Raw genomic sequence first — 13667 nt, 5'->3', positions numbered from 1 at the left:
CGGTGAAAAAGCAGGATGAAAGGGAGACCCGCAATCTGAGAACAGTGGGGCAGACCCAGGGCCTCGCCATGGTGAGGGCCACGGGGAAGAAACACACAGGAAAATTGTAAATTTGGCCCCCCCACTTTCTTAGGCATGCATAAAAAAGTCATTTATGTATAAGACAGGGGAAAAGAAATCAAAAGGTTCCCGTCCCGTCCCAAATTTTCTGTTTTGATAATGATTCTGTGATCCCGTCGGGGTGGTGCGGGCTTATGCTAAACCGTTGGATTAGCCCTTTTACGATGTTTTGGGGGGGTGCTTAACCAGGGCCCAAACAGTCCCAGTAAAAAATGACTCCCCCCTCTGCCCCCCTTCGCGTGTGGTTTTGGTTAATGTCTCAAAAGATCCACCACTAATCTTTTTTTCGTGTAAATGAAAACCAACGAGCGGTTTTTTTCACTCTGCTTTTTTTGTGTTTTCTTTTTCTCTTTCCCCTGCTAGGGGGTGTTTTTTTTGTAGGGCTTTTATCCTCTCATTTTTTTTCCATTTTTCCATCATGTTTCAAACCCTATCATCATTCCAGTTGGCCCATTCCGTAAGTTCACCTTCCATCTAATTCTTCTCTGACAAAAGGCATTTTGTTTTATGTTAATTTGTTTTTGAAGCGGTGCTCTTTTCTGGATGCCATTTTTAATAGTTTTTTTTTTCAAATCAACAAGCAATGCCTAATGGTGTAAATAAGTTCCTCCATTAGGCACTGAGTGAGTGCAGTCAGGCATTAGGTAAGCCTCAGACACATTGAATTAATGCACAGCAGATTAAGGACTCCTATCAAAACACACATCTGCTCTGCAGAGATGAGTGTGTCAGGATAGTACGACACCATTTAAATCCCTCTCTTTTTAACTACCAACTGTAGCTGCAAGGATTTTAATTACAACTCAGTGGAAGTCTTGGTCTTCATCTTTAAATGAGAACATGATTTGACCTCATGTTACATTGCTGGTCATTTAAAAAGACAACTATTGTTGTATTACTGTTAAGCCTTTTAGGTGAATACACACACCCTTTTACATACTGAATAATAATAGAGTTAAGATTAAAGGGGTACTCCAGCCATTTAGAATAGCTTTTCCCTAACATTAAGGGAAACATATGAGACAGAATATAAAGATTTAAAAAAATCCTTGTCAAAATCATTGCATGAAAGGAGATCCTGAGTTGTACTCCCGTAGCGCTAAAAACAACTGTATCCTACATTTCCCATAATGCAACTTTTTTTTCATTACATCTTTCATGACCAGTAAACAACCACATATTTCTTCCATGCCCCTTGTTTGATTCTCAAATTTAGGTTTTACATTTTTGGTGTCAAGCTCAGTTCAAAAACAGCCCTGATTATGTCATAGTGATGTCATCAGGCTTGTTTTTGAGTTAGTATTTGTATTAGTTATCTTCTCTGATTTGACTAAATCTGCTCCAGTTTCTAATGGCTGATCAATACTTCTCATACAGCAGCTATGCTACCTTTCGTGTGTAGAATGTGTGTCCCTTTAAGTAATACTGTAGTATTAGTAGTTGTAGTATCATCTCTTGTCTTGATTTTACCATTATAATATTATAACGTTTTTCTTGCTTGCATCCATTGCTATATCCATCTATTTTTTATTTAATATCAGTGTTTCCCATACATAGGTTCTGCTTGGGGGCAACGCCCAGGTAAATTGAGACAAGCCCATGTAGATAAAACCCAAATTACATTTGTTTTTCCCCAAACAACGGAGTTTTTCTTTTTACATGGCCTCAAACTGCGTCTGACTGGCTAGTAGTCCTTACCTAGGTACTGTCAGGACCCTCATACTCTGCTTCTGACTGGCAAGTAGTCCTTACCTAGGTACTGTCAGGATACTCATACTCTGCTTCTGACTGGCTAGTAGTCCTTACCTAGGGACTGTCAGGGCCCTCATACTCTGCTCCTGACTGGCTAGTAGTCCTTACCTAGGTACTGTCAGGGCACGCCCTCATGCTCTGCTTCTGACTGGCTAGTAGTCCTTACCTAGGTACTGTCAGGGCCCTCATACTCTGCTTCTGACTGGCTAGTAGTCCTTACCTAGGTACTGTCAGGGCCTTCATACTCTGCTTCTGACTGGCTAGTAGTCCTTACCTAGGTACTGTCAGGACCCTCATACTCTGCTTCTGACTGGCTAGTAGTCCTTACCTAGGTACTGTCAGGGCCCTCATACTCTGCTTCTGACTGGCTAGTAGTCCTTACCTAGGTCCTGTCAGGGCCCTCATACTGTGCTTCTGACTGGCTAGTAGTCCTTACCTAGGTACTGTCAGGACCCTCATACTCTGCTTCTGACTGGCTAGTAGTCCTTACCTAGGTACTGTCAGGGCCCTCATACTCTGCTCCTGACTGGCTAGTAGTCCTTACCTAGGTACTGTCAGGGCACGCCCTCATGCTCTGCTTCTGACTGGCTAGTAGTCCTTACCTAGGTACTGTCAGGACCCTCATACTCTGCTTCTGACTGGCTAGTAGTCCTTACCTAGGTACTGTCAGGGCCCTCATACTCTGCTCCTGACTGGCTAGTAGTCCTTACCTACAGTCAGGGCCGTCATACTCTGCTTCTGACTGGCTAGTAGTCCTTACCTAGGTACTGTCAGGGCCCTCATACTCTGCTTCTGACTGACTAGTAGTCCTTACCTAGGTACTGTCAGGGCCCTCATACTCTGCTTCTGACTGGCTAGTAGTCCTTACCTAGGTACTGTCAGGGCCCTCATACTCTGCTCCTGACTGGCTAGTAGTCCTTACCTAGGTACTGTCAGGGCCCTCATACTCTGCTTCTGACTGGCTAGTAGTCCTTATCTAGGTACTGTCAGGGCCCTCATACTCTGCTCCTGACTGGCTAGTAGTCCTTATCAAGGTACTGCGCATGTGCAACAAAGATGGAACAGAAGTGAGATGTCTCACACTGTAGCTCAACACACAGGGTGAAAAGAGGAGCTGCAGCAATGTGCAGTAAAACCAAAATATGGTGTTTTTAGAAAATTAAAGCACGTAAACCTATTCTGATAATCCTCTAAATGCAATTATGAACCTGAAAATGAGCAGAATAGGAGCACTTTAAAATTCAAAGAGCAATTTGTTTTTATTTTGTACTTTAGCAGAATATTAAGCAGCAGAAAGGCAGAAATTAGTACAATTCGTTTGATTTATATTATCCAGTATTCAATAAATTTATTATAAATTGCATATAAAATCCATATTTTCCTCACCCTTGTGTCAGATGCAGCATAGCTCAACAATATTTTCATCTGAATCAGCTTTTAGTCCAATTTGTTTAATATGTAAATAGTTATTTCACTTCTAAATTATCTGATGATTTATTCTCATCATTTTTTTCACCTTCGTTTGACTAGTTTATTGCTGAACCCAGCCATCACATCCTGCACCCCCCACTGCCACAAGTAAATTCTCAACCTGTGGCAGACCCTGAATCTTCATGTAATCGTGTATGAAACTAACCAATCACATTTGATAAAAGACATTGCAGCATCTCAAAAAAAGTAAGTTCACAAAAACAATCAAAACACTTTGATGTTGATGAAAATGGGAGAAATATTCAGTGTTTGGAAACAAGCTCTTAGTGAGAACACTACGACACACACACACAGAGATGACTCACATACCTCCTTTTTGAGCCAAATATGTGTTTGCATGCTCTCCTGTGTGTGTGTATGTGTGTGTGTGTGTGTGTGTGTGCATATGTGCTCTCAGATTTATAGCGAGGATGAATCCTGGCTAGAGGAGCTTCTCATCCTACGGGAAGCGTGAGCCAATTATTCAGACGGGAGGTAGAAGGCGGTGGTCAGTGTAAATCCACAGAGGATGGGATGATATGGCTAACGCAGTGATCTGACCCGAGCTGGAAATTGGCATCTCTGCCCAGACCTTTCCCAAAATAACCGAGTAAATGTCATCGGAACGCCGCTGCCGAGCGCTGCGATGATTTGTTATTTTCAGAGGACACAGAGGTGATGTCTCTCATTAAAGATGAGAAGGCGATGATGGTGGAGTGATGCATCAAAAGCTCGGAAGGTTAAAGAGGCAACTCTTAAATCTCTGCTTGTTAAGGGCTGATGAGTACTTTATTAGTACAGATCAGGCTTCCAAGAAGTGGTGGAAAGTAACTGAGTACTGAGTGTTTACTCAAAACTGTCAATCAATCAATGCCTTCACATGCATGTGTTACTACAGTTACTTACTGAGTTACTTTTGAGATTAACATTTTAATTCAAAAGCACATTTATTTTAGTAGCATCACAGCAGTAATTGTATTTGTAACATGTTTGCACTAAAAGCAGATGCAAAGTGTTAAGTGTATTTAAATGCTAATTCCAAAAATTGGGGGCTTTTTATTTTAAAAAGGGGCCAAAATACAAAGCTAAAATAAAAATATCCAAATTCACCCAAACTGTTAGGAAATTTTTTTAAAAAATTTAATGCATTGTTTTGGACTAGGGATTTTCCCAAAATTTTTGGTTGAGCCCTTTTACAAAAAACCAACACTTTTTGGGGGGTTTCCCCGGGGGATTTCCCTGTTTTAGGGCTGTTTGGGGGTTGAAATACCTGTTCAAGGGGCCCAAAAAGGGGAAAAAATCAAAAATTCACAAAACCCAAAAAAGGGTTTGTTTTCTTGTCTTCCTTTTCACGACCCCCCAATTATCTTGTGACTCCTTTGGGGGGCCCAAAAATTGGTTAGGACCCACTCTGGTGTTGCGTAAGGGGAATAGTAAGCTCCCCTTGACCCCTAGTTAAATGCCCCTTAAAAAAGCTGTTACCCAAAAAAAGAAAGTTTTAAATTAAATTTGTTTTTACCCTATTTTTTCTGGACAAAAAGGGACTTTTTTAAATAACCCTTTTTCTTTTTAAACCCCATTTTTTCTGATAAACTTTTACCCTTTCACCGAAGGACCTTTACATGTGACGAAGAATTTTTACATTGTTGTACTTGTACTTTTACTTTAACCCTTGTGTTGTCTTCCCGTCAAAATTAAAAATCAACACATATGTTGACGCTTTTTATCGATGTTTTTAACTTTTTCTCAATTTTTGTCCCTTTTTTTTTATCACTTTTGACGCTTTTTTTCAACGTTTGTCACTTTTGACGTTTTTAACACTAGATAACACTAAATTATTAACTTTAGCTTTACAGTTATTTTCAAAGTTATGGTCAATAAACGTCATTTATAGGAAATTATCCCTAATGTATGAGTAAGAAAAGCAGAAATTAGGAATTATATTAACTAAAATTAAAGAAATTTGTATGTTGATGGATAATCACAGACTGGAATATGTCAACTTTTACTCAATACTATTTCAAAACTTCTTAATTTTTTAAAAAATGCTATAAAATTGAATAAGACCCCGCTAAATTCATCAAAATCCCCCATCCCAAAGAGCTTTGTGTGGAATCAATCATGTTATTTTGGGTAATTACAATTGAGTAGTTTATAAAGAACATTGATATAGGAAAACTGGTCAATTTGACCCGAGGACAACATGAGGGTTCAGTAAAAGGAAATGAACACTTCTTTCACCCCTGGTCAGAAGATCAGGTGCACAGTGGTAATACAGAGCAAATGCAGTGGAAACAGTACAGCTTTTAATGGGTGGCCACACTTCTTTCCTCCTCCAGTACCACCTCAGATTGCCACAAAGCCCCGAGACCAGATTGCCAGCCAGGGGAGGAGCGTCACTTTCCAATGTGGCACCACAGGAAACCCCCCACCTGCCATCTTCTGGCAGAAAGAGGGCAGCCAGGTAAGAGACTGGAGCAGGGAGCAAGACGGCCTCTAACGCTCAATACTGCAGCAACATCTACTAAAACTGGTGTTTGAATCACTGGATGAGAACGTATTAATGATGGGTGTTTGGGGATATTTGTGAACCTTACTCATACTGTGTCATTTCCACAAGCTTCAAGTTTTCACACCTTCTTTGTTTTAAAGGCGAGGACAACTCACCGCAACATGAACAGGTTTTGTCCGATTTAATCATACTTTTTCCTCACACTTTTTTTCAAGACTCTCACACTTATTAACACACATTCAAAGAGAAATAATTGAGAGGCGAACAAAAGAATGTGGCACATTTGCATTTGGCCCTGAAATATGACTAGAGACAAAGTGTTGGAAGGCATTGTGGTATTGCGTTGGCGAGAATGTTTCTCCCGCTTGCGGCCGCAGTGTAAGAGAGTTGTGATGAAGAGGGGGTGGGGGTAGAAAAGAAGAAGGAGAGGTGGCTGGATGGACACCAGGTGTGAAAACTGCGTCTTCAGGACAAACCTGTAGACAAACACTGTCCTCCTTCCACATTGTACTTAACTATAAATACCCTGTTGCTCAACAGCAACCGGGATCAATGACTTGGAGGAGCAGCTTCAGATGGTTTTAGAGGTTTGTCAGAGAGCATACAGGAAGTTTAGCTACAGATTTTGTGAATATGCTTCCGTCTGCAGGATGGTTAGGGCATGGCTTGGCTGTTTGTGGAGCTTTTTGCTGTATTTGGGGGATTATCTGTAGCCTTATAACCTTAGTCCCTCCACCAAAGTCTAAGCCTCTTAGAGGAATGAAATGGATGGCTGAATGGATTGATGTGGATCCCTTCCCCCTTGTTCACATCCATCTCACTTACAGAAAAACAGAATGGGACAGCTATAAAACGTCTGTTAATCATCCCAAAAACACCTGTAGCCCACTCACTCATTTCTAATTGGTTACAAGTTAATCATGTGCCCCTTTAAAGCTGATAGATCCGTTGCATGGGAGATGAATTGGTGAGAGGTACTCAAATGTAAAACTAGGATGTGTCTACAGTAACCAACAAATACGGACATGTGAACAGGGTGCAGAGAGGACTAGTGTCCCTGAGTCCATGTTGCGACACCACTCGTTTGCCGTACTTTCCAATTCCGATCGTCACCAGCAGACTTGATCTATACCCATCAATCTACAGTATGTAGTTTTCATACATGTACATGGACATTTACTTGTCTAATTGGTATATTAAAGTGAAAATAGTTTTACCGTACTGGAAATTAAAGAGCTTTTATTGCATAATTCAGAGTTGTTAAATCATGTCATTTTTATTGTGAAGGACGGAAGTACGATCCCAGTAGTTTTGACTGAGAGTCTTTTACCTTTGACTTTGTTTTAGTTTTTCTGCTGTTTTTTCACTCGAAATGATATGTTGTATGATTATGAGTCACGTCGTAGCTGGTTAGCCTATGGCATGGTTTAAAACTCTTTACATACAGATTTTTCCAGACGTCAATGGGAGAAATCAATGGGAAATTTATTTCTGGAACCCAAGTTCTCTTGAAGGAGGGGCGGGACTGTTGAGCTCTATACAGAAGAGAAGCACCTGAAAGGTTCAGGGCTACTAACAACAGAGGACATTTCAGTATCTTACCAAACTATGTGTTTATCTGTGATTATGCAAAAGTTATAATATACCAAAGATAACTGAACCAAAGAACAATATATAAAGAAATTCAGCAGGGAGCTACACAACAATCTCTCCCAGTTTGTTTCAGCCACGCTAGTGGTGACATCGGCCTGTTGGTCCACCAAGATTAAATTATGAATTAGTTAACTGAAGAATAGACACAATGCAATTGCTTTTAAATGATATCTTATCTTGCTATCTCTGTGTGTTTAGATGTTGTTGTTCCCCGGCCAGCCCCCGTCGCAGTCTGGCCGTTACTCGGTCTCCATGAGCGGAGACCTCACCATCACTGACGTCCACCCTGAGGACTCTGGTTTCTACATCTGCCAGGCCATCAGTGTAGCAGGAAGTGTGTTGACCAAGGCCCTGCTGGAGGTGGAGGGAGGTGAGACTTCAGTCCACACACTAACGTTTGAGGTTTATTCTTTATTCTCTACTCAGCTAATGGGAAGAAAACATATTAATTACTAAGTAGGTGCATAACAATATGACTCATAAAGACCAGGAAAGAGCATAGTTAGAGACCCCATGCTGGATGAGCAATGCATTTTAGGCTTAATGTTCTTCCTCAGGCTGCTTGTAAACTGCTTGTTTTTATTTTTATGCAGCATATTATGTTTCGCCTACTAAGCATCTGCAGTACTCTCACCCTTTAATTTCATAATCTTATTTTTCATAGGCCTTTTGTATGCCCTACAAATATGTTTTTCACCACTTTTCTCCAGTACTTTGCAAAAAATGTGCACGTTTTTGGTCAATTTCTTTTTTTTTTGGTCTTTCCTATTATTATTTCACATATATTGTATGTATGTACATTGTATACTAGTATTTCATTATATTTATATTCTGTGCTGTGTGACTGATTTTGCTGCGATAACACTGTAATTTCCCATTTTATAAATAAAATAAATAAATAAATAAATATCTATCTATATATCTATCTATCTATCTATCTATCTATCTATCTATCTATCTATCTATCTATCTATCTATCTATCTATCTATCTATCTATCAGCAGTTATGAACAAAGTGACACAAAGCAGTGTTCAGTTCATGATTTTAAATGAGATACACAAGAATACATACGTTTTCTAAAATTGTATCTACTCTTACTTCGATGACATGGGAGTAGATAGATAGAAAGAGGCACCAGAGGAAAGGAGAAATTTAACTCAAGGTATGCAAATAAATCTTCAGGAAAGAACACAGTGTAACACATTATGAGACAAATTTATGATACCAATTAAAGCAGATGAGAGAGGCTTTGTTCAGAGTTTTTACAGAAGGGTATGTAACAGATTCACAACAATCAAATCAGAAGACAGACATCATATTCTGCCTCCTCTCCCCTCAAACTGGCAGGTCCTTCAGGTCGCGTGCCGCCGATTATTCGCCAAGGACCGGCCAATCAGACTGTATCTCGGGGTGCGACGGCGCAGCTGCACTGCCGTGTAATCGGAGGACCCTCGGTGAAGATTTCATGGGAGAAGGATGGAGAGAGACTTCTGGGAAACAAACCTCGACTGACCTTGATGGAGAATGGCAGTTTGCAAATCACAGACATAAAGGTGTGTGAGTGTGTGTGTGTGTGTGTGTGTGTGCATGTGTGTGTCATATATTAGAAAGGGCGTGAAAAGGATGAGCTTTGCTGATAAACTAAAGGAAAAACTCACTGTGTGACTGCACAGAACAGTATGAAAACTCCCTGTCTGATCTCTTTCACTTTCTCTGCAGCCTACATTGCAACATGCTTTTTTTTCCTCCCTTTTCCAATATTAATTTTATTTTCATTTGTAAAATTAAGGTGAGATTAAGTTTCAAAGACCAATCTCTCTGAGGCAGAGCATATCTCTGCAGTGCAGTTATGTGCTCATCCGGTGTGTAATTGTAATGTTAATGAAGGTGCTTGTTTGTAAATGTTAATGTGTTCTACTTTGATGGAAGAGCAGTCGGGAGCCCCTTTGTGCTTTAACCCCTCCTGGAGGTCAGCGAGTGCACGCAGGACGGAGCCAAAGCAGCATCGTTTTCATTAATTGACTGGCGATAGATGATTAATCATCTGACCGGCTTTTAATTAAATCTCCTGTTCAGACTATTCTTCTCCACTTCCTCCCACTTCCTCTTTCATCCTCTTTCCCCCACTGGTGCTGAGCAGACTTGGAGCATTAAGGTTTGGTCCAATGCACCACTGAGGCTGGGGAAATCTGCCATGCCAATGGACTCAATGGAACAGAAGAGATGCATTAGTGTGGCATCAAGGGGATTACAAGGGGAAAAAAGACGAGGGGAAATGTAGATGACAAGTCAGGAACTAAAAATATTTACCCTGCTGATGCCTACCCACCATCAATATTTTAGCAGCAGTTGAAGTCATCTAAAGGAGTTCACCTGCCCACACGCTGTGCTGTCTGTCAGCCAGAGGTCAGCACTGCGGTGGATGATCTCATACGGGCTGATGACGGTTCCAGCAGACTGGCTCTCAGCCAGGACCGGGCTGGAGCCAACGCTAGGGTATCAGTGAAGCATGAAGGCATGTACTGTACAGGGCATAATGTATACAGGAGGGCAGGTACAGTAGAGTTTGGTGTGGTGCCTCATGGTTTGTAGCAATGGAGCTTTGACTACTGAGCTGTGGTGGAAGAAGTACTCAGATCCTTCACTTAAGTAAAAGTACCTAGTAAAAAGTACAATATTTCCCTCTGAAGTGTAGTGGAGTAATAGTAGAAAGTAGCATGAAAAGAAAATACTCAAGTAAGGTAAAAGTACTTCAGATTTGTACTTAAGTACAGTACTTGAGTAATTGTACTAAGTTGCATCCCACCACTGAATGAGTGTAGGCAAGCATGGATTACATTTAAATTTATGAATGATGGAAAATTAGACAGCAATGGTCAAAGAAGTATTCATATCCTTTATATAAGCAGAATTAGGCCAGGTACAGTTCAGTTTGGTGTGTTGCTTCATGGTTTGTAGCAATGGAGCTCTGCCTACTGAGCTGTGTTGGAAGAAGTATTCAGATCCTTCACTTAAGTAAAAGTACTAATGCCACACTGTAAAAATATTTTGTAATAAGTAAAAGCCCTGCATTGAAAATGTTACTTAAGTAAACGTATGTGAGCATCATTAGGAAAATGTACAAGTGTTAGATCAGTTCTAATGTATAACAAAACATCATATTTTATAGAATGTGTGTTTGCCTGCAAAGAAATCCTATTTGTAAAGTAACTAGTAACAAAAGCTGTCGGATTAGTGGAGTAAAAAGTACAATATTTCCCTCTGAAGTGTAGTGGAGTAATAGTAGAAAGTAGCATTAAAAGAAAATACTCAAGTAAGGTAAAAGTACTTCAGATTTGTACTTAAGTACAGTACTTGAGTAATTGTACTCAATGGAGTAAAGTTACATCCCACCACCGAGTGAGTGCAGGCAAGTGTGGATTACATTTGAATTAAAAAATCAGGCAGCAGTGGTCAAAGAAGTATTCATATCCTTTATATAAAACAGAATTATGACCCCCCCCCCCCCAGCTCAACAGAGCATTTTAGTGTCTGTCAGTTTATTGCTCAGGTTTCATCACTTTAATGTGCTGGGTTTGACTCTCACTGCTCTCAGCAGCATGAAGCAGCTGTTTCCAGTGTAAAAGCAGACAGACAAAATTATAGACGAGCTGGTAAACATAATGGAGTATTTAGCAGCTAAATATATATCCAGATATTTCCCTCAGGAGTTGGCTGAGGCCAAAAACGGAGCTAAAAGTGAATGAATGCTAATGTTGCTCCGTAACTGATGGATGAGCAAGTAAGGAACTGTGTCCAATAATAAATGAATGATGAAAGAATAATTACTCATGTTCAAACAGAGCATCTCCTTTTGGGAATTCTTGTTTTCTCGATAGTTACATGATTACTTGATGAAAACGTCTTGGATTGGAAGTTAGAATGACATGATTTGGAATTTACCAACTTGTATAAAGCATTAGTTTACTTTCATGACCATGACCTGGCGCAGGCAGTCCCAAAACCGCAAAACACAAACCTAGGCCAACATGACCAAACCAAACCCCGGGGTGCCTGTGGAGAACGCCAGAGTATACTGCAGTTTAACCCTCGTGTTGTCTTCCCGCCGACCTGGAAATCTTTGTTTTTCTGAGTCGAAATTTAAAGTAAAAAACCTTTTCAAGGTAATGGTCGTATTTTTCGACCCTCTTGTGGCTTTCCCCCGAGGATTTTGTCACTTTCTCAACGTTTGTCAGTGTTTCCTGAGCCTTTTGAAATTTTTGTGGGTCTTTCCACAAATAAAATAAAAAAAAAATGTGTTACTTTTTTTGACTTTTGTTCACATTTTAGTCCCTTTTTTCTTCTTTTACCAATTGTTTTTCTCCAAATGCTCTAAAATTGACAAAAAAAACACAAATTAAATAAGAGTAGTGAACTGTTATTAATTTAACTTGTGAGGAGTGTTGTTGGGAACCATCCACGTTACCTTTTTGGAAAAATTGTTAAAGAAACAGAAACACACCTCCACAGCAAAACCACTCCAAAATGACACCATAGGGGCATCACAATTATGTTTTATTAGGATGCACTAACATGTAAACCACATGTTACGTGTAACGTTGTGGCTACATTATACTTTCAAATAAATCTGTAAAGTACAGAAACCAGTACCTGAACATGTAAGTTGAATGTAGTTAAGTAAAACAAGCTGTATTTAACATTTGAAATGCAGAAGTACAAACTAGCATAATATGGAAGTGCTGCAAATTCTGTGCAGTAAGCACAATACTTACAGTTAATGTATAGTACTGCCAGACAGATTGAGAATAGGATGACTTTTCCGTAGGTGTTCTTGATCTACACATTCTTTCAGTCATCTAAAAAGATCCAATCCATCCTTCAAAAATGAGTAACTGCTTGCAGCATTTGTTCTCTCTCCTGTTTTTCTGGGTGTCTGTCTCAAATGTTAACTGCTGTTCAACAGGATGCAGACTCGGGGATGTACACATGCGTGGTATTCAGCGCCACAGGGGAGACGAGCTGGAGCGGGATGCTGACTGTCAGAGGTACTCCCCCCTAAACTCTCCGCACTCTGTCTCTCTGATACACTTTACACTCCGTTGCTCTCACACTAAACCTCAATGCCTCAGAAACTACTGCCGGTGTTCTTCATAAGAGCCCAGTCTGTAGCCATAAAAGAAAAAATCCCTCTCTAGTTTCAGCCAAAATTGATGAGATTGATGAGAATCAATCTCTGGTTTGTGCGACAGGGGATGGAGTTTCTTCTTCATCCAGAGCATCTGAGTTCATCCAGCTCCCGGGGCCTCCGCAGAAGCCTGTAGTGACAGAGGTGACCAAAAACACCGTCACCCTCACGTGGCTGTCCAACCCTCATGAAGGTGGGGCCGCCGTCACCTCCTACATCATCGAGGCCTTCAGGTACACAACGACACACTGTTGCAGGAACACCTTTAAAAAACACTTTGAGTTTGTATAGTCAGACCAGGCCTTGTAATCTGAAAAGCTGTATCTATTAAAATATATCATTAAAAGCATAAAACAGATGTTTTCATGATTGTAGACTTGTTAAAGGATACTTGGATGTTTTTTGGGAAATATGCATATTTGCTTTCTTGCTGAGAGTTAGATAAGAAAATTGATAACAATTTCATATGCTATGTCTGTTCAATATGAAGCTACTGCAGCTTGTTAGCTTAGTTAAGCAGGAAGACTGAAAAACACCTTTAAAACTCACAAATGAACACGTTTTAACTCGTTTGTTGAATCCGTCCAAAACAGAGTTAGTATCTGTAGCTTTTTCAACTGTATCCACACTCTTTTTATTTTGTCAGTAGGCCTATTCTGACTATTCACACATAATGAGGTCTTCTTCATTGCGAGTTATTAGAGTTGGGGAATGACTCATCTCTCTCTGAGGGAGAGACAGTTCTGTTAAGCAACGTCCAGAAGTGAAACCTTGACACTCATTGCATCAGTATTTAGCCGTGGCAATCCCGTGGAGAGCCATAGCAGTTCTAACAACCAACTAGGGGCTTCAGTGAGACAGACAGTGAGTGAAAGAAGAGACAATTACTGCAGCGGGCAGCTCGGCAGCTCTGTCCTGTCCTGGGGCGAAGGAAGGAGGGGATGCTAGCCCAGTTGGAGAGTCCACTCATTACA

At 40.4% G+C, this 13667-nt stretch overlaps 1 protein-coding gene across 1 annotated transcript in view; it reads left to right on the top strand.

Annotated features, from left to right (window-relative positions):
• LOC116672137 (roundabout homolog 2) overlaps nucleotides 1-13667 on the top strand; it is a 68397-nt gene that overhangs the window by 37437 nt on the left and 17293 nt on the right. Inside the window, 7 exon segments of the mRNA XM_032503785.1 lie at nucleotides 2-77; nucleotides 5602-5608; nucleotides 5682-5806; nucleotides 7706-7877; nucleotides 8856-9061; nucleotides 12472-12553; nucleotides 12758-12926. Of these exon segments, the coding sequence (XP_032359676.1) occupies nucleotides 2-77; nucleotides 5602-5608; nucleotides 5682-5806; nucleotides 7706-7877; nucleotides 8856-9061; nucleotides 12472-12553; nucleotides 12758-12926 (837 nt within the window).

Source organism: Etheostoma spectabile, chromosome 3 (genome assembly GCF_008692095.1).
Source record: "Etheostoma spectabile isolate EspeVRDwgs_2016 chromosome 3, UIUC_Espe_1.0, whole genome shotgun sequence".
NCBI classification, from domain to species: domain Eukaryota; kingdom Metazoa; phylum Chordata; class Actinopteri; order Perciformes; family Percidae; genus Etheostoma; species Etheostoma spectabile.
The sequence above is the reverse complement of the archived record's forward strand: the minus strand, read 5'-3'. Positions and strand labels throughout refer to the sequence as shown.